Here is a 22,266-nt window from a genome sequence, read left to right on the forward strand (position 1 = left end):
CGATCGAGTAATCTCCGAATAGCGAATTTTGCAACCTTGCATATAAGCATGACAGGTGGTAGATGATGTTAAATGAAGATAATGCTCTCGATTACTGTTCATCATTTTTACAATTAGCAGAATAGATAATAAATCCAATGACTCATATTAATTGTTGTTATTTATAATAATTGCTCTATTAAGGTTTTTTTACTCCGTATATAGAAGTGAGGAGTGATTATTATTATTATTATTATTATTATTATTATTATTATTATTATTATTATTATTATTACTATTATAAACTTAAAAGTTTTAAAACTTACAAAAAATTAGTGGGAAGCCTAGAGACAATCTGGGCCCCCACACCTCTAGCAATAGCAAAACCTATCCTAGTAAAAATATGAGCAGCAGCACCAGCACCAATATCTTGCGCCATCGAACTCTTCTGAACCCGCTTTAGCAAAGAAACAGCCTCCTTCTCTAATTCCCCAAGGGAAGAAAATGAGAAAGGAATGAAACCATAACCAATCGCCAGACAACTAGATTCGTACTTGACCCGCTTCCGACGAGCCGCATTAATCACAGCACGTCCAGGGACAAAGTCAGAAAGCCCAGACTGTGTCAAAGGAGAAGACCCTGTCAAGTCAACACAAACATCGCGACCACAATCCCAGGAATAAAGTAACACATCTGCAGGTCTGAGGGCCCTGTCGTTCCCTCCAGACAACCCAATGTCAACCTCCTTTCTCGCTGAAATCCCAGATCGATAACAAACATCAACAAGGGAATCCCGGACAATATTATGTCGATGCTTAATACCCACCATACCAGCACAAGACACCGCGTGATCCCCGAAAATATCCCCAGTAAAAACCCTTGAACAGGCAGAACATGCCGTCGAGATAGAGAACAATGGAACACCTAACCGGTAGCACAACACACATCGGTAAGTCTTTGCGTTCATCGTCTGACCCAACCCCAAAATAGGGACTGCCCTTAGCCAAGCAGAGGTGTGATCACTCTGCTGTGATTTCCATAAGGCTGATTGTCGGGGAGATAACGAAAAAGTGGATTCTGCAGAAGCGGTAACCTTTGTGAAATAAACATCTGCCAATTTCTTCATGAGTATTGGGGCAGCGACCTCACTCGGATTACCTAAAATATCAAACCCAACCGTTTTATTAAACAGACCCAATGCATCTTCAAAAGCACGACCAAGACCAACAATACCCGCATGACGTAGAAGCTTGGTCTGCAATCCAGCAGACTGTAATCGAGAAGCCAGAAAAGCATAATGACGAACATCTCCCGCAGAATAAACACCAAGCCCTCCAAATGCAAATGGCAAGGTGGCAAGCCGCCACTGCCAATCACCAAACCCAGGCCCTGAAGCAGTAACAATACGCTCCAAGGAAGATCGAAGGGCTCCATCGAAAGCGCGTTGAGCCGCCTCAAATATACTAGGAGGACAAGTACGCAAGGAAAAGTAGAGTTTAGAAATTCCCGTACATGCCCTAAGCAACAACAACTCACACTGAGGATCATCAAGCTTAGCAACCTTATCCATAAGCGCAATGGACTTGGTCACCCTTTGCATCACCAGTTCACTACTAAAACCAGGATCGGAACTTGCGGGGGCCCCAAGCAACTTAACACCATTTAAAGGCCGAGCAATATTAGGAGGAAAGACACCTACTTGCCTGCTGCGAGGGTCCTCCGTAGGCCAGAAAATTTCCGTTTTTTCAACGTTGAGATGCAGCCCAAAACGAGGCTCATCCTCCATAATCAAATGCAAAACCTTCCCCACCACCAAAGTGTCCCCAATAATAGTACCATCATCCAAATACCACGCCTGAAGACAAACCTCAAAATTATCTCTAATTTTAGAAACCAAGGGTTGTAGGACCAAAGCAAAAAGCAGCGGACCAAGGGGATCACCCTGTTGCACCCCCTGAGAAGACCATAATGTGTGGTTCCCATAATACAATCTGGCTGGATTAGAGTAGCAAAATTCAACCCACCGAGAAATGCTCGGACAAAGGCGGCGAACTTCACGTAACATGACCGTACGATCAACTAGATTGAAGGCATTTTGAAAATCAACTAATAACATATTATTATTATTATTATTATTATTATTATTATTATAAAATAAATTAAAATTAAAATGTTATTTTGAGATGACCCAGGTACAACAAAGACGAAAGGTGTATATATACACCACCCCCGACACTTTTCAAGCTATCACCATTATTTACACTTTGCAACTTTTAGATTCCATTATTTACACTCTCCAAACCCTATCCTCTCCGGCTTCTGAAAATAACATTTGAATTCCAACATCTTTCGCATTGCTCAAATCAACAAATTGTTGGTTTTTGTTCTTTAATTCTTTCAAATAATTTTCGATTGAATTCATACAGCAACAAAATATCGTCAAATAGTTGCTCAATTGCAGATTCAGCAGGTGAATTTAGGTGGTTTGTAACGAATGACGGAAATTGGCGCCAAAAAATGGAGGAAGTTGAGATTTGTGACGACGACGATGATGATGAATATTGTGGTAGCTTCGATGTTTGTATCTGCAGAAAAAAATGTAATGGTTGATGACTCTAAAATTGGGATTTTTAAGAAGTTGGCGAACTATTTGTTTCGAACAGATGGATCTGGTTATCATCATACTTGGCCTGTAAGTATCTGTATATATAAAATGAATTTTGTAGGAATAATGTTAAGGTTTAAATTATAAATTATTACTAGTTAAAGACCCGCGATTTCGCGGCTTTTATATAATGATTATAATTTAAGAGAATCATAATAACCGGTCTTCGATGTACATATAGTAGTATGATTAGATACAATTAAACTCACAACAAATCAACTAATTAAAAGATGGTCAAGCAAAACATGGCCCATGTCACAAAACTTTGCTATAATATACAAAATATAATAATATCATCAAGAATTAGCAAGAATATTTTTACACCATCTATCTTAATTATCAAAATCCTTCACTATAACTCGGGTCTTCTCTTTTATACTTGCCCATTTCCATTTCACGAGTATTTCCTCCTTCCTCATTGGATCCAGATGGATGCAACCCGCATTTACTCGTGGGTCGGCTATATTCACTACTGGCATACTCTTGTGTACCTCCTAAAGCCATTTTCCCGATCTTAACCATGTCATCATTATACTTAAATGTGCCATAGTCTGAGCTTCCATGGGACCCGAATGCTGAGTTGTTTCCAGGTTAGATCCTTTTAGGTCAGAGAGTGAGACATCTCATTTCAATGCTCGAAGCGCATGGCTCATCCTGTGTCGGTGACGGGCTGAGTGACGAACATTGTGACTGTCTTGGTTTTTGAGGTGACGGATGCCCTATTTTTGCTTTCTTAAGTGGAGAACCTTGCCCCGGAACCTAAGGGGTTTCATTCTTCAGCTTACCTACTTCCCGACTTTTAAGCTCATGCTCTCTTTCTAGAGCATCCTTTGATTTAAAAACTAAATCTAAACCCTAATCCCTAAAATTCTAAACCCTGAAATCTAAACCCCAAATCTAAACCTACACCCTAACCCTAAAATCTAAACCCCAAATCCTAAAACTAAACCATAAACCCTAACCTAAACCCTAAATCTAAACCCAAAACCCTAACCCTAACCCTAAACTCTAAACCATAAACCCTAAATCTAAACCTTAAACTTAAACTCTAAACCCTAAAAACTCTAAACCCTAACCCTAAACCCAAAAATATAAACCTTAAAATCTAAACCATAAACCCTAAACTAAACCTTAAATCTAAATCCAAAACCCTACACCTAAGCTTTAAAAACCCTAAATGTAAACCCTAAACCCTAAATGTAAACCCTAAACCCTAAACGTAAACTCTAAACCCAAAACCTAACCCTAAACCCTAAGCCCTAAAATCTAAACCCTAACCTAAACCTAAATCTAAACCTAGACCCTAACCCTAAAATCTAAATCCTAAACCCTAAATTTAAACCCTAAACCATATCCTAAACCCTAAACCCTAAAATCTAAACCCAAAACCCTAACCCTAAACTCTAAACTATAAAACCTAAAATTTAAACCCTAAATCTAAACCCAAAACCCTAATCCTAAACCCTAAATCGTAAACCCTAAATCGTAAACCGTAAACCTAAACTCTAAACCCTAACCATAAACCCTAAAATATAAACCCTAGAATCTAAACCCTAAACCCTAAATCTAAACCCAAAACCCTACACCTAAACTCTAAACCCTAAAATCTATACCCTAAACCCTAAACTCAAACTCTAAACCCTAAACCCTAAATCTAAACATTAAACCATAAACGTAAACTCTAAACCCTAAATCTAAACCCTAAGCGTAAAATCTAAAATCTAAAATATTTTGAAAAATAAATACAAAGCATTCATCCCCCATGTCCTTTGAGTCATGGGATAGGGAGAGGTCATGGGTTCGATCCTTAGAGATGACATGATTTTCTTTAAACCAATTGAACACCAATAATGGTAGTATATATTGACCCTATAGGGGGTTTTACAGGATTCGTTCACGGACCTCTACCCGAAACACTGCCCGAATGGATGTGTTCCCGGGTACCGTCAATCGGGTTTGGGTTTTCGCCCGAACGTGCGTGTTATGTGCAAATGATGAGGGTCGTTGAAATAAATGAGCTACTGATGCCAAAAAATCGCCGTTAAAAAAATAGAAAGCATTCTTGGTAAACCCAAGGCATGTTGCAAAATATTTGCCAATTCTACACATACACATATTGAGCAGTTGGGAATCTTCAAGTCCAATTGAGAATCTTTTGCTCAACTTATTCTCGAAATGTAAATGTTGCAACAAATGTGCTTACGGAACAACAAAAGGATTAGAAATATTGGCAACGGTAACAAACTTCACAATGCAGATACAAAATACTTGGCAATCAACACGGTACTCAATTGTGTTCATCATTTGCAGCTCTTATAATATGGCATGTCTTTCTTACTCAACTCGATATGTAAGAAACTTTGGGTACAAAGCGAAACATGCTCAATCATATTTGCAATACCTTGCTCATTATCTTCCTCATCAACTAACCCTGTGTGAACCTCCATATGGGCATCAAATCTTCATAAATGTATCATAGTACAAAACAACAAAAGAGTAAGAAGAATTTTTAAACTATACCATACATGTACTGAAATAGCAATATAATCACAACTATACCGATTTTGTGAAAATAAAGAGCAAACATTTTAACAGAGATTAGCTACTGTACCAATGATAATGTAAAATCCAACAGGTACACAATTATAAATGGCTATATTTACATGTTTTATGACATATAGACTCGCCTCCAAAATAATACACAGTATACATATTTAAGTAAACAATTCCAAAACGTAATAAATCAATACACAGTTCAATTATATAAATCACCTAAGCAATCGATTGTGACGGCGGAGATGGCAGCAACTGTGGCGATAGAAGCCACAACTGTTATGGCGGCGGTTGGTGTTTTAACGCCGCAAACATTAACCTTTACACCATATAAACAATCGATTTTTCAAAAGTTGGAACCATTAACGGATTAAAAGGGTCGAAACAATTGCAGGAAGCACACACAAATCACTCGAAGCAAAAATCGCCCAAGCAATCGCTGTCAATTTCTCGTCCATATTTGATTATTTAGGTTGGTAGACATATATTCAGTTGTAGGGAGAAAGAAAAAAGATGTTGGAGGTGATGCATGATATTTTTTTGGGTTTTTTTCATCAAACGTATCTAAATAGATTGAAGTGTAACGTATGATCTGCGAGGGTAATTTTGTTTAAATATTAACCACATAACGCCATGTAACCACAGTAGATATTACAATTAGATTTAAGCCTCTTAGCATAAAAAGATTGCAAAATACAAAACAAAATTTAAACTGGAATAATGTATCGAAACACTCTTAATTAACGAAGCTCATACATTACACCTATAGTGCATTTGAGACAAAATGATCAACTTATTTAAGTTGAACAAGGTAGAGGTCAGCCGCGCGTTGCTGCGGCTAACCTGAGATTTTTTGTATGCATCGTTGTAGGATGTTATATATGATATGCGAATAGTTTTTTTGCGAATTATTTTTATACATATGAATAAAAGAAACATATATAACTGTCTAACTCAATCAACCCATTTTAGCCCAATAGCTAAGAAGTGCTACAAATCAGTTCAATTAACTAATGCTTAGATATGTAGTCATTCAAGCAACACACATGCATAACATAAAACGAAATCTCCAACAAAATTTCAACTCATGATAACGTTCCAAAATTAAGAAAGATATCAATTAATCAAACTCCTACATCAAAACCTCTTTTGTCTTTTCCCTTAAAACCGTATAATTTTCTACCAACTTGAGACTTGTGACCCACATTGATGCAAACTTTAACCCAAGAACCACAATCATCAATTAGTACCTAAATAGCAACATATGAGCATTATAGCGTATTCTTCAAAAAGCTATTAACATAAACTATACAACCAAATGTTTACCATCACAGGCAGATCTAATTCTCTTACTTTGTTGATTTAAAAAGTCGAATGCAGCCAATTTTACAATAATTTCCCAAAATGGCAGCAGGCTCGGTTTTTTTGAACTCAATCATTACCATCATAGCCCCAACTGAAACATGTATCAAACAACATAATTCTCTCCAGCTTAAAATACATGTTTCAAATGATTTGTATCTAATAAGTTTTAAGAAAACTTACCAAGAAGCAACAAATATGAAGTCCATGTAGCCTTCTATCCATATGCTGTAGTTGTAACAAAAGAGCATTAAAGAGATAAATAGAGTTGAACATATGGTTTCTCAGTTTTACCTAAACGATTTGATCTTTTTAGCTGCAAAACATAAATGTGTACATTTTTCGTGTATGAAACATGTATCTATAGATGTACAACTTAAAATGTATCAGCTGTTTTAGAGCAATGGAATCATAATGAATGCGCAATATTTGCTACTTGCTACAAATTACAACAAAAATTACTAATATGTGATTCAAAAATAGTAGGATATGTTGGGTTTTGGACTGAAATGAAATAATCCCTAATAAAACTTCTAAACCTAGAACCCCACTTCATTTTTTTCTCTTAAAAATGAAATATAACTCATATTGACCCGTTTATAAATCTTGAATCTTTTAACACAACAATTTAGGAGGAAAAAATTAATATAATAAATTTAAGAGACTGTAAATATTCACAGAAACTAAACTTCAATGGTTGAATATATACTTTTCAAACCAAAAACATATTAGGTAGCTAGATTATTGATCATACCTGAAGTGCAACGGTGTTAGTTGCAAAAGCAAGTATACATAGTACCATTTCCCATGGGCTATTTTTCTTCGCCAAAAATGCAGCACTACTAAATTCCCCATTGGGTTGTCTGATTCGCCTTAGTGGGTTAATCGTAAACCTAACAAAACAGAACACGTAACCATCTAAAGAGATAACAGGTATAGTGGCAGAATAAATAGTAAACTATGCAAAACTATTTAAAGACTATTAAAAAAAAGATAACATCAACCAACGCTGCAACAAAAGCAGGAACAGTTTGCATTGAGACTACTTACAATAGAAGGCATACGACTTCTTTGGTACTCCCTCAATTTTTTTGTTGGATTCTACAATGACTCGTGATGCTTCCTACACTTCGTCAATTTTTCAATAACAAAAGCAGCAGCAGCAGCAACAACAACAACAAAAGTTTAAAAAGGATAAATAAAGGAGAGAAATAAGGCTCGAGTTCGTGTTTTAAATCAAGCAAGAGAACATGAATCGCCATGGCTACAATCTATAGATTGCCTCGCCAAGATATAGAAACATTTCTTCTCATTGCTCGACCCAACTCCCATGTATTTATTGAACCTTCTTATAATGTACCTCGCTCATTCTTGAAGGGAGAGGTGAGTTGGCGTCAAACACAGTCGCTGACACAAATCCCGAGTCCACAACGGTGTTACTAATCACGACAAAGAATATGCTTTTTCATTCAATCATTTAGCAACAAATAGGCTACCACATCCTAGAACGGAAACCATATTCCGTGAAGTGGCTGTCATGTCCGAAGACAGCAGCGAAGACAGCAGCAAGAGTACATTATTGCCATGACAAAACAGTATAAAACTATAATTCCCAACATCTATTAAAACGCAAAGCAGCACATCAAAGGTGATAATGTAGTAATATTTATGTTCCTCAAGACGACAAATGAAGTTTGTGAAAAGCGTGCCACAACCGCCGTCGGCCTACATACAACACAAAAATTCAGGAGTTTAGTAATCTGATTCTAAGTTAATATTATTACCCGGCTTATTGTTTAATTTACTTTTTACATGCTTTTAGTTACTCTTCCTACTTGGTTTGAAGCAACTGTTGAAGTTAGATTATGCAGCCACTATTAAACTTCTGTTTCACTTAAACCAAATGGGCTAAATTATTCACTATTAATTAAATTTAAAATAAGGTATTAAACAAATAAGCTATTAAACCCGTTCATATCCAATCTCGATATGCAGCCACTATTAAACTTAGATTATTCATTTTGACCAAGAAAAAGATAAAAAATCATGAGTAGGTTTATAACCTTCGCTTATATTTTTTTTGTATTTTGCTAGTTCTTTGGTTTTAGATCAACGGGTTAGCTTCCCAAAATTTATTTCAAAATAAAAACCCTAGGAAACAAATGTAAGCAGAAATTAAACAATCTTAAGAATATACAATCGAGAAGAAAGAGGAATACCATTGACCGATTGTAACGGCAGAGATAGCGGAAACGAAGAACATAAAAACTATGGCAACGACGGCAACGTTTGAGTCCGGAAAATCTTCATTGGATTTTCATAAATACCGGAGAAACAACATCAAAGGGAATCCCTAAAAAACCACTAAAGAAGGAAACGATGAAGCATCAAATAAGAAACTCTAGAGCGGAGATGAAGAAGGTGGAAGACATCGCGAGAAACATACACAGCATCGGTGGTGTACAATTGAAAGCAGGAGGTGATAAATATTCCGACGATGACAATCCTAACCTTTTATTTATCTCGAGTTCCGTGTTTATTTTAATTAGGAGGGTATTAATGACAAAAAAGTTAGCTAATTATGATTTATTAGCTAATATTTTTAGTGGACGATTAAGGACCGTTGGATCAAGGGGTATTATAATGTAATTTTCTAATCTAATAGTAATTATGATTAAGGACCGTTGGACCGTTGTGATCCTAATTGAAAGCTGTAAAAAGAAAAGAAAGTGAAAATGACAAATTTGGTCAATGTGTGTTGTACCTTGTATGTTGTTGGGTTTTGAAGCGGGTATGTGGATAATTTGTTTTTATTATTTTCTTTGTCTGGAGCGTTGCAGCGTTGTTGTGTAGCTCATGTAATGGACGCTCTTCACACTTCCTTTTGTACCTGTTTGAAAATGCGGTTAGTTTAATTTTTTCTGTTATGTGCTTCGGTATGGAAAAGTGTATTGTGTAGTTGTATGACAGCGGTAGGCAGTGGTGAAGGTAACTAAAGTAGAAACAGGTCATTCATTTTCAGGGGATAAGATAAATTGGGTTGTGTCGGAGCGACCTACAAGGTAGTTTTAATAAAAGCTAAGACGTGAAATTGGTTATGAACTTTTTCACAAGAATGATACTCCGTATATAATGTTTAATAAAAGAATATAAAAGGTTGCATTTATTCCCAATACAGTTTATGTTACTTTTACCCAGTTTGACAACTTAAACCCATTCCTCTTTGAGCTAAATGTTTTGTATTAACCTATTGACCCGCCATAAGTAAATGGGTCAAAAAAGTCACCTCTATCTACAACCAATCTGAATTAAGCTCCCATGATGCTATTTGCCTATTTGACTATTTGAAAATGACCAAATCTTAATCGGTCAAGTTTAGCCTGCAAAAGCATCTAAATCCATTCCAAGAGTAATTAGCTACAAAGAAATATGGACTATATACCATTTGAGTTGCTACTTATCACGGAAGTTTTCAAATCTATTATATGAACAATTCTAATACACCTTCAGACCTTCTAATAAATCAACTAAGACATATATTAAAAGGAGAAAAGTAATCTACGTCAAGTTTAATAACACACAAATCGTCGGTCAATGACTTCAAGTAGCTTTCATGGAGAAGGAGATTACAATATATAATTTTTCCATGAATGTCGCAATCTCGAGTTGCCTTACCACAGTAGCTCGAACTACCCGTTGAACAAATAACATGAAGCTAAGTTCAAATCCACCACATTTAAAAATAACAAAGTCGAATTTACTACCTATAAGTGTAACCAAAGAGTGCACCGGAGTGTGATTCTTATATTAATTAGCAACCTTCTCACATCAGTTGTGATAACCTAGTCCTCTAGGTTATGAGTTCACCCGCTCTTCATACCAAAAAACTGCACAACAGTAGATACAAAGACAATCGCAATCACCAATATCTCGTTACAACTATGAAATGCATACAACATATAAAAAAAAAAAAAACTCAGATAACAAAAGATAAAACAATCACCACGAAACCAACAGTAGGAAGTATTTATTAATTTAAAAGTCATAAAGCACCTGTATTTGCTCAAAATATATTCTATTAAAACATCGTTTGCTCAAAATATAAATATATAGTTGATTCAAGTTTCCTTACCAAGATGATCAATAAAGATGTTCCATTTATCATTATCTTTTAATGATGCTACCAATACCAAGAGAACCTTATGCTCTCCAATTAAAAAGCAAAAGCATAAAATGAAATTAAATGACACCAAATATCTATAGCCAATACGAAAAAATTGAATGAAACATTAACACCGAGAAGACTTACATACCATGGATTTGGAGAGCATGAGGGTTTGATCATGTTGGTACTTACACGAATTTACTCAATGCCATGGATCTGAAGACATTAACAGCAGTACAAAAAACCATTAACTCATTATATTAGTAAACATTCACAACAGACATCAAATTTCTGATTACCATGGGAACAGAATAAATTACCTTTGTGTTAGCAATAAAAATACGAATCATTCAAATCCAGTTCTAAAAATTAATAACAAATCAAACAACATTATAGATTTGTTGTTGGAATCCGCCATTTTTTGTTGGTTCGAGATGGAGGCACTGAATTGGGTTAGGGTTTACAAAAATTGGTTTTAGAGAGATGGAGGCTGATTTAGGGTTTACAAAATTTGTGTTGCTGGGTGGAGATGTTGGCGTTGAATGCCGCTGATTTGGGTTTAGGGTTGAATGTCATTGATTTAGGTTTAGGGTTTTACAAAGTTTGCATATCAGTAACCCCACCCCGTATTATTCCGTAATTTGGTGGGTAAGGATACGAATATAATTAAGGTCCGCGTGTTTTTAAGGGTATAATACAAGTTATAATTTATTAGCTAATATATTTTAAGTGGATGATTAGTGACCGTTAGATCGAGGGGTATTAAGCTGTAATTTTCTAATCTAACGGTAATTAAGGGGGTTTTGAAAACAATTATTAGCTAATCGAGACTCTCTTTTAATGTATATAGTGATAGTGATATTACGGAGTATCTTTCAAGGAGTGTCAGTTATGCATACCGTAGTATCTTCTATTTTAATTACTATTACTATTACTATAATATCTATTAGACAAAAATTATGAAAAGTATTACAAGTGTTTTCGTCTTTTCAACCTTTTTTTTCTTCTTTTAACTAACACCACAAATGCCCCCGCACTTTGTTCAAAAATTAAAATCGGCCCCCAAAATAGGGGGTTAAAGTGTCAAATCAAAATTTTCACAAAACATCTTAAATAAACTCCACTCAAATATTCAACGGGTCATATCTTCTCGCTCGCAACGAGTTAAATTTTTCCGACACCATCGTTAAACTCGAAATAATTTTACGAACACAATGTCACTAACTATACGCAAAACGAACACTTTTTAAAAAACGCTAAATATTTAGGATACTTTTCATATACGTTGATTTTTCACTCGCAGGCTCCGTAATTAAATACAATAAAATACATTAAAAACCGAACCCCCGGCGCGAAGCGAGGGTTCGAAAACTAGTTTTATACTATTATATAATATACAATAATATATAATATAAAAATGCTCAATAAATTGAACTTTTGAAGTAAACTAGTTTTGGAGCCCTCGCGTTGCGTCGGGGGCTCCATTTTGAATGTAATTTATTGCGTTTAGTTTGTAAAATTATTGTGTTTAATGCTTTTAATTTTTTACTTAAAAATATGCATTTTAGTCTTTGTACTTTTAGGAGGTTGGGTTTTGTTTTAGTTAAGCCCCTTGTGTGTATTACGTTTGAAGTGTTAACTATTTTTGTGTTTTGATTAAAGATATAATAAAGTTGGTATTAGTAAAGTTGTTCTTTTATTGTAGGTTTTTTTTTTTTTTTTTTTTTTTTTTGTTAACAAAGGGGGGGAAATTGTTTTGTCGATATATTGTTAAATTTTTTTTCTTGCTCCGTTTGTAAAGTTTAAGGGTTGATCATTTTGTGAAAGTTGGTTAACTTATCGTTGGAGTTATTTAAAAAAAAACACTGTAGATGAATAATGAATACAACGTTTGTAGCGTGATGTACAAACGATTTATGCGCGGAGGGGTGCTGTTGATAACCCTTTCGTGTATTAGTAGAAGGATAAATAAATAAATTTGCGTGTTAGTAGAATGATAAATAAATAAATGTATTATAGTATAAAAGAGGAGAAGGGGTGGGTAAGCAATGGGTGGAAAAGATAAAAATACGCTTGGTAGTATTCATGGTTTTTTGTCTATTAGATATGTAGATAATAAATAATGGTGAAGAAAAATATAAAGGGAAAAAAAATATATAGATAATAAATAATGGTGGAAGAAAAACAAAAAAAAACTGGTACAGTTATTTGCTACAGTATTAACCATGGTACAACATTGTTGCGGGATGTACAATCGATTTATGCGCGCGAATAGTGCTATTCATAAGTTTTGTCTATTAGATAATAGTGGTACAACGTTTGTTGCGGGATGTACAATCGATTTATGCGCGCGAATAGCACTATTCATGAGCGTTGTGTGGTAGATAATATGTTAATTAATGTTAATTAATATGTTTTTTCAGTTTTTCTACTTGCATTTTAGTTGATTTGATATTGATATGAGTTAACTTAAAGACTGATTAATATATCAGCACGAAGTAAAGGACATATAACGATAACTATAAAAACTATAATAATTAATGTAGAAATGCTGTAATTTACTAAAATATATGGAGTCTTTGAATGGGGACATAAACTAGATATTATATTTGAAGAACAGGATGATGCAAATAGTGGTTTATTGAGATAGAATTAGATTATTACATTAATTTGGTGACCATTATGATTCTGTTCTTGAAGCTGTATTTAAGTGTGACTATAAAAGTTTGTGTTTCTGGTTATCAAATTCGTATATATCATTTATGTTCTTCTCACATTTGATTAAATTCAAAGAAAAAATTACCAAAAGAAAAAATCGGAAAAACAGCGAATCCACATGATACATTCCAATTAAAAGTTGGAATTTGTTTACTGTTATTGAAGTAAAGGTGTATATGTTCATAACATTTCCTAACACATGTAACTTGTTAGTCTTCTTAAGCTACTCAACATAAAGTTTTAAGATTCCTAAAGTTATTACTCCATATTAGATGGAGTATTAAATATCAAAATATACGAATCATTTAAAAAGGTTATTTAACCACAAGAAGTTAATATTCCTTATTCTCCTTCTAGTTTGACTATTATCTCAAGTTTCTTGCTAAACTGACTTTTGTTGATAAACAAATATAATAGATTGCATGTTAATTGTTTAAATCTCGTGTGAGTATTGAATTACCCCTTCCCATTATCCCATTACTCAATATAGCCAATTCTTCACTTAGTTGTCAATTTGTCATTTATATATTAAAAATTTATCTATTGTAGCTGTTACTCACTTTGGACATGTATGTCTTTAGAAATGGTTTAACGGTATTCTAATTAAGCATCTGATAAATTCAGAAATACTTATTTTTTATAATGTCACCTGTTGGAAATTATTATATTTGGGAGGAGTCACCAGGTGTTTTATGAATTTATTTTTATTATTATTATTTTATTTTTAATGTTAACTGGTAGTGACATGCATATAAGTTGAATTTGGTCTCTATTTGTTACATAGCTGATTAGCTGGGGAGACTTTAACAATTCCACCATGAACATTCTACTTGATAAATTATATCATTTTGGTAACAGGAAATGGAATTTGGGTGGAAAATTGTTGTTGGTAGCTTCATTGGATTTTGTGGTGCAGCGTTCGGGAGTGTAGGTGGAGTTGGAGGCGGTGGTATATTTGTACCAATGCTTACCCTCATTATCGGTTTTGATCCCAAATCTGCTACTGCCATTTCTAAATGTAAGACCAAATTATATGTTAATTTTCGATATTATGTTTTTTCTTTAATTGAATTAATTAATGTTTATATATATAATTATGCTTTTATTTTTTAGGTATGATAATGGGTGCAGCAGCCTCAACGGTTTACTATAATCTTAAGCTACGGCATCCAACACTTGATATGCCAATTATTGACTATGACTTGGCACTTCTTATTCAACCAATGCTAATGTTAGGAATTAGTATCGGAGTTGCGTTTAATGTTATTTTTGCTGACTGGATGGTAACTGTTTTGCTAATAGTTCTGTTCATAGGTATTGTTATGCTTATTTGAAATTGTATATATGTATCACTTTTTTGAGGTATTGGCTATAGTGACCTTTTGTGTATATATTGTAACTTGCAGGCACTTCAACAAAGGCCTTCTGCAGAGGCGTTGACACGTGGAATAAAGAAACAATCATGAAAAAGGTAATAATTGATATATTTTTTTATGGTTTATTGCGTTTTGATGTGCATTTGGAAAGTAATAATGTGACTCAACTGAAGCAAAGGCTTTAGAGTTTAGAAGCTTTTGTTTGGATGTGCTTCATTTACATGAAACTCTTTTGATAAAATTATTGATTATTTCAGTGTTTCTAAAAGTCTGATAATGTTAAAAAACTGTTGATATAATGACCAAAAAATTCCTTTTTTTTTTTTTAATAAAGATGTGTTCTTTTGTGAAATGGGACTAAACACCATACTCTACGTTATAAGAATGGATGAATAAGTGATAATATTAGTTCACTCTTTTAAATCACTTTTTGTGGCTGACAATATTGTTTAACATTTTAATTTCTAAGTAATAAAAAAATTATAAGCATAATATGTTTATTCAAAAATTAATAACTAGTTATGCATTCCAAGATGCAATCCGAACACCCCTTATCAGCCACATATTCCTTCTTTTAACATGAACTAATTCAATTCAATTTAAATAATTATTATTTTTTTCCCCATTTCAGGAGGCTGCTAAGCGATTGGAAGGCAATGGTAGGTTCATTTGGCTCTGGTTTCATGCCATGTGACCCCACAAAATATATGTTTTTTTTTTTTTTTACGAGGAACCCACTATGGGCCAGAGCACATTGGCCCCCCACCGCAGGTAAACTCCGGGTAAACGGCAAGCCAGCCCTCCACCGCTACCAGGTAAGGCATTCTCCAGTTTGGTCATTAAATGCGGGCACCCTTTAGGATTGAACCCGAGACCTCCCCTTCACTGAAAGTGCTGGTGGCCACCCAAGCTAGACCTGGATGGTTCACAAAATATATGTTGATTACAACACCTTTGTTGTTGTTTAAGCTAACTTCAACTAATTTATTATTATTTATTTAAATTAAAGAGGGTGCTGAGGCAGAGTACAAGATTCTTCCTGGTGGTCCTAGCCATGAAAACCAAACGAACCGTGAACGATCTAAGAAAGAAGAGGTAAAGCCCTGTTGTAAAAAAGTTCATTTATCACATGAGATATAATATCTTTTTATATCTGAACCTGTTAGGTGAGTATCCTCGAGAACGTTTGTTGGAAAGAACTTGGGCTTCTTGTCTTTGTTTGGATTTCATTCCTTGCTTTGCAGATTGGGAAGGTAATTAATAACATCATCACTTTTTCTCTCGTTATATATTTAATTTCTCATATATTTTATTAATCTGTCAACTTATTAATTTTGTTTATGTTGTGACAGAATTTTACATCCACTTGTTCAATATGGTATTGGCTGCTGAACTTATCACAGGTATATTTTTCTGCCTAATCATATATGCATATGAGGAAGTTATAATTGTTGGTGTATTCGGTTTATCCTAAAGTTTGGTCTAATATTTTATGCTAAGTTTTAGTTTCATGATTATTTAGTATTTAGTATTAGTGTGTTTGGTATTAGTTTATTTCATTGTATTAGTCAAATGTAACGGTTGGAATATGGTATTGGTGACCGAATCATATGGAGTAGAAAGTTGGTTAATTGGCACATGACATAGTGGAAGTATGGTTCCGATTATTTAGGTAGAAAGTGAGTAGTGATTTAGTGCTAGGTTCAAGTATTTAAGTTCACATATTGTAATCAGTTTGACACACAAGTAAAGAAATCATGTAGTCTTTTTTAAGTTCTTTTGTTTCCATCTTGTCATTTGCTTACCACGAATAAAATAGAGAGTTATTTTCTATGTTCTGTCTTTCCATTAGTACTTTTATATTTGGGTTGTAGGGACCTGTGATCCTACAATAATAACTGCTTAAAAATAATTATAACATATTTTATATTTATACTTTGTTAATCATATAAATGTATACTCTTCACATAGGTTCCAATTTCGTTTGGGGTATCAGGGTACGAGGCAGTTAGCTTATATAGGGGAACTAGAAATATATCATCAAAGGGAGATCCATCTACGAATCTTAGTATAAGACAATTGGTTTTGTATTGTTCGTGTGGTGTACTAGCTGGTGTGGTTGGCGGCTTACTTGGCTTAGGTGGTGGTTTTATCATGGGCCCACTCTTTTTGGAGCTTGGAGTACCTCCACAGGTCAGTTTATATCGCTTCTATATTTAAACCAGAAAAAGAAACTAGAACTCGAAGAAACATTTTTTATGAACGTAGATTGTTGCAAGTTTTCTCCTTTTTAAGATGTTTTTGTCCACTACGAAATGAGAAGAAACGACGTTATACAATATTGCTTTTATTGTTACTGTTAGTGCATATTTTGTAATCCCTAGTTCCATGAACTTTAACGTTTTATTCGATCATGTTGTAACCTGTAATATTGTTAAACGTTGATTGTCGATGTGTTATTTTATATTTTTAAACGTTTAAATATAATTCGTAATATTACTCGACAGTCGGCCGACTGACATAGTCAGTCGGCCGACTGTCATCCACAGTCGACCGACATAGGAACTGAGGTATTTAAGCCAAGTTAATCTTCATTATCTTGGTTAAAATCACTCTCTGCATATTTTCACACATACAAACAGTTCCAAGTCGAGTCTCTCTCAATCTTCATATCCAAATACCACAGAATGTCAGTCTAGGCTTCGTGTTTATCAAGATCTAATCTTGGTTTGACTTGTACGAACCCAAAAACCCATAGATATTCGTTTAAGCTCGTTCTAGTGTTATTCCGCCTCTAGATCGTGTTAGGTTGATTCTAAGATCCTCATTACAGCGTCTACAAAGTGGTATCAGAGCTATGGCTTGCTGAATCAATTGTTTTAAACGAGTTCTTGGTATATTTTTGGGTCAAAAATTGGTTTTGGATTGAATTTTGTATACTTTTACGTTAAACCTTTGGTTTTAATTGCTTTAGAGTGTTTACAGAAGTCATTCTAAGTTGCTTAAGGTGTTGGTCAGTAGTTTTAGTTCGAAAATTGAGCTTGAAATCGTTTAGAAGTCAAAAACCTGATTTTTGGATTCTAGCTCTGAAAGAAAGTACAGTCGACCGACTTAGGAGACAATCGACCGATTTTCATGTATTTCGACCGATTGTTATGCTAAACCGACCGACTTAATTTCTAAACCGACCGACTTAAGTTCTAAACCGACCGACTTAAATTCTAAACCGACCGATTGAAGGAACATCGACCGATTGAGAAAAGTACTACCATTTGACTAAATGTAAACAGAACTTCGACCGATTAACCATTGACAATCGATCGACCGTACCTGTTCATCGACCGACTGTCACCAACAGTCGACCGACTTTGGATCAGATTTAACCTTAATTAATTTTAACGATGTCTGATCAGGCAATGGCAATTACTTCAAAACATTTTACTATCTGATAGTGAATCAGGCAGTGCCAATCGTGCTCCTAGACTTGATAATACAAATGATTACATTAGATGGAGGTCTAGGTTTATGAATTACATTAATAGACCGGCGAATCTTTTGGCTAAAGGAAAAATCATTGCATGGGCCTACATCAAAGAGTTGAATATATACGCAATAAAGAAGGAGTACGGAGTGGATTACATCAAACATGGATACGAGTTCACGTCTCTACCGTACTTTGAATTTATGCAGGTGGCTAGGTTCAAAATGTTATATAGGGATTATGACAGAATTCCTAATATTGTCTGCAAGAAGATAAGACACTCGTACTTGTCAAAGAACTTTGAGGGATTCAGCCCTCAATTTCCCACGATCACTTATCGAACAAACAAGAAAACGGGCGAACGAAGAAAGATTGTCAAATACAAGCCAGTAAATTATATGAGAAAGGTTCCTGTGATGAAAATGCCGCAGAACTTTAGCCCACGTTTTCGCTGGTGGTACTACGATGAACGCTCAGAGGAGGCAGTCATCGTTTTGGACAAATTGAAGGAAGATGAGACCGAATCGATACGGGTTTTAGATCCCGTTTGGTTGAGAAATTGCTGTGAAGCTGACATCTTCACATTGTACTACAATCGGATGCTGTACAGGCCAGAAAATAGAGTTCAAGCACAACAGTACATTCGTGTTGCAAAGGTTTGCTATTTGAACAATATGGTTACAGATCCGTACAGAGATTGAAGCAGATCGAAGACTCATGAGGAACTAGGTCTTAGGGGGAGTTTGTTAGTACATATTTTGTAATCCCTAGTTCCATGAACTTTAACGTTTTATTCGATCATGTTGTAACCTGTAATATTGTTAAACGTTGATTGTCGATGTGTTATTTTATATTTGTAAACGTTTAAATATAATTCGTAATATTACTCGACAGTCGGCCGACTGACATAGTCAGTCGACCGACTGTCATCCACAGTCGACCGACATAGGAACTGAGGTATTTAAGCCAAGTTAATCTTCATTATCTTGATTAAAATCACTCTCTGCATATTTTCACACATACAAACAGTTCCAGGTCGAGTCTCTCTCAATCTTCATGTCCAAATACCACAGAATGTCAGTCTAGGCTTCGTGTTTATCAAGATCTAATCTTGGTTTGACTTGTACGAACCCAAAAACCCATAGATATTCGTTTAAGCTCGTTCTAGTGTTATTCCGCCTCTAGATCGTGTTAGGTTGATTCTAAGATCCTCATTACAGCGTCTACAGTTACTACTTGAAACCTTAATGGAGATTGAATTTACAATTTCAACACCGTTTCTTGAAAAATGTTGTGCAGGTTTCAAGTGCCACAGCCACGTTTGCAATGATGTTCTCGTCATCTATGTCTGTTGTAGAATACTACCTTTTAAAGCGTTTCCCTGTTCCTTATGGTAAGTTCATTTTCATCCCAATTCGTTCAATGTTGACTAAAGGTGGTAATTTTGTCCCATTTGCTTATGAATGGGTCTGATACGGGTAATGTGTTGTCTCTAATTGGCCGAACAGGTAAAATAAAAATAAAAAGTTGAAATTTAAAAGGTCTGAAAGTCGGCTTAAAAATTTAATTATAATGCATCAAGCGAGCCTTTTACAATATTATATTCGGAATTTTAGTTTACTATTAAATTAATTTTCTTTTGGTAATTGTGTGACATACTAATTGTTATCCAAAGTCAAAATAAATCTCACCAATGTAAGTGAATCTATTTTATAATTTTTCTGTTTTTCGGCAGCTGCGTACTTTCTCCTTGTGGCAACGATCGCTGCTTTCGTCGGGCAACACGTTGTAAGAAAGCTAATTATGATTTTAGGACGGGCGTCACTAATCATTTTTATCCTCGCCTTCACTATATTTGTTAGTGCAATTTCGTTAGGTGAGTAATTTTGTTTCCATAAGTCAAAATATTATTTACAGAAAATGTACATGTTCAACTCATATACTATTGAACACAATATCTTTGGTCACTATACTGCAATTTTACCTCGGTTCGAGTCCTCCTGCCCACCTTTTTTGTGTGGTTGGGGGCCTGAGTTCTTTGCAAGGGTCTCAGGTTCGAATCACATCTAGGACGAATATTTAGAGGTAGCCAGGCATGAGTTGGAAACAGTCAGGGAGTAATCCTGTTGGGCTGCGTACATCAGAGTATGGGGTCGGATTACTCGCCCCCGGTAGCCCGAACAGGGAAAACATTCTACTTTCTTTTTTACAGATACATTTTTCAATTTCTAAGAACGAGATCTCGTGTACATTACATAATGCGATTATGTTAGTTGATTGGAAAACTAATGAAAGGAAAATTGTGTTTTACAGGTGGAGTTGGAATTTCAGACATGATTGTGAAAATTCAACGGAATGAATATATGGGATTCGAGAACCTTTGCAAGTATGAGGTTTAAGATTTTTGGTAAAACATTGCTTAAACGTTGGTGAAAATTATATGCTATGGTTATTTGTATCTCGTGCCTTGAAATATGTATATTGGCTATTTATGTGCCAGGAAAAAGTCCTAGCCGAAGATTACTTCATCATTTGTTTATAAAACATTTCAGATTCAAATGGTTACCCAAATCTTGAATCTTGATCTTGTACTCTTATGGATACTTATGTTATGGTTGGTTTATGGGAGTTCAGATGTTAATACAACGATGACTATGGTACTTTTTTGTTAATGATCTTTTTTTTTTTTTTTTTTTTTTTTTTTTTTTTTTTTTTTCAAACAAGTAAAACCCCTCCTCGCTTTACCCCAAACGATATGGGAAAGGTGTCATGGGTAGATACTTCATGGCAGGGATGAAATTGTGACTTAATATGTAGCCAACGGGGGTCGAACTCCTGACCTCCCCTAAAGGAGGCATGCCACCAACCGCTGGACCACATCTAATGGAAAGGTTTTTGGTGAAACCATTATATGATTGAAATATGATCATAGATTGAAATTATAAATTTTAAGGCGAAGCCTATACATAATTTTTATCGGTACATTACCAAAGATGCTTAAAATTGATGTTTTATACAACCTTCCAAAGTATGGAGTATATTTGTATAATTATCAAAGATGCATAAAAATGTTATACGCCTTATACCTTATAAATATATAAAGTATAATTTGTGGTGTATGGGTAAAAATTGGTAATATACAGCTGGCTAGTATAATTTGTGGTGTATGGGTAAAAATTGGTAATATACGGCTGGCTAGCTAGAAAAATAGGTTGTCTATGTCTTTTTCATAGTTGTCAAATACGAGAATGATGATTAAGAAAAAACATAGGCTATCTACTCTATATGCTATTCATAAAAATAACATCACATTCAAGATTCAAGATATACATCAATATGCAGACAATATAACATTGTGCACATTCAACAAAATAACATCACATTCAAGATGCACATCATATTCAAGATATATTATTAATCACTATCACTATATACAATATTTTATAGAATTATCTAATTGTAATCATAACGACTACACTTAATTTTCTTTATGCATTTTGATTGATACTTTTATAGGTAGAAAAAGAAATAGTTATCAAAAGTTAATGAGTAGTTATAATGAATCCACAACTACACCATGCGTGTTTCACGTTGTTTAGTAGTTGATTTTGTTTAACTAGTCTTGGCTCGTTTCATTTTGTTTTATTATTTTTTTATTTATTTTTTTCAAACAACGAAAATTTTATCAAGCACAAACCCCCCCTAGCGAGCAACTAGGGAAGTTACAATTTGTAGTAGATGATGTTGGTTGCTTTTTCCCTTTTTTGATGGTTAGGATATATGAGTTTTTTGTGTGGTTGCTGGTGTGAGTTTTTAATGTGGGTTGTTAGTGTAATGCTAACGTGACATTTTATTTTTATTTTTCATGTTATAATGCTAACGTGACAAATATGGATGGTTAAATGGGCAAGATTCTTTTATGGATTTTTCGGTTCATCGGGCTTGGGATTATTTGCGAGCACATGGT

At 34.6% G+C, this 22,266-nt stretch overlaps 1 protein-coding gene and 1 long non-coding RNA gene across 2 annotated transcripts; one reads left to right on the top strand and one right to left on the bottom strand.

The window, feature by feature from the left end:
- Nucleotides 1-2,295: 2,295 nt before the first annotated feature.
- On the top strand, nt 2,296-20,949 carry LOC139844386 (sulfite exporter TauE/SafE family protein 3-like). The gene is made up of 13 exons (XM_071834605.1): nt 2,296-2,671; nt 14,301-14,460; nt 14,556-14,756; nt 14,849-14,913; nt 15,450-15,477; nt 15,828-15,913; nt 15,985-16,071; nt 16,171-16,221; nt 16,790-17,011; nt 19,599-19,692; nt 20,035-20,175; nt 20,613-20,685; nt 20,800-20,949. Exons 1-13 carry the CDS (start codon nt 2,474-2,476, stop codon nt 20,810-20,812), a joined length of 1,419 nt encoding a protein of 472 aa, XP_071690706.1. The 5' UTR covers nt 2,296-2,473; the 3' UTR covers nt 20,813-20,949.
- Nucleotides 6,289-7,354, bottom strand: LOC139839499 (uncharacterized). The gene is made up of 4 exons (XR_011756971.1): nt 7,314-7,354; nt 6,743-6,787; nt 6,551-6,653; nt 6,289-6,447 (listed from the first exon to the last, which is right to left on the bottom strand). It is a non-coding gene; the product is annotated as an uncharacterized lncRNA (long non-coding RNA).
- Nucleotides 20,950-22,266: the final 1,317 nt, after the last annotated feature.

This window comes from Rutidosis leptorrhynchoides, chromosome 4 (genome assembly GCF_046630445.1).
Source record: "Rutidosis leptorrhynchoides isolate AG116_Rl617_1_P2 chromosome 4, CSIRO_AGI_Rlap_v1, whole genome shotgun sequence".
Taxonomy (NCBI): domain Eukaryota; kingdom Viridiplantae; phylum Streptophyta; class Magnoliopsida; order Asterales; family Asteraceae; genus Rutidosis; species Rutidosis leptorrhynchoides.

Bases quoted from the DNA above. Each gene is read 5' to 3' on its own strand.
- LOC139844386 (XM_071834605.1), top strand. From the start codon at position 2,474: ATGACGGAAATTGGCGCCAAAAAATGGAGGAAGTTGAGATTTGTGACG. The intron at 15,478-15,827 runs GTAGGTTCATTT...TTTAAATTAAAG, and splicing joins TAAGCGATTGGAAGGCAATG to AGGGTGCTGAGGCAGAGTAC. The intron at 20,176-20,612 runs GTGAGTAATTTT...TGTGTTTTACAG, and splicing joins TGTTAGTGCAATTTCGTTAG to GTGGAGTTGGAATTTCAGAC.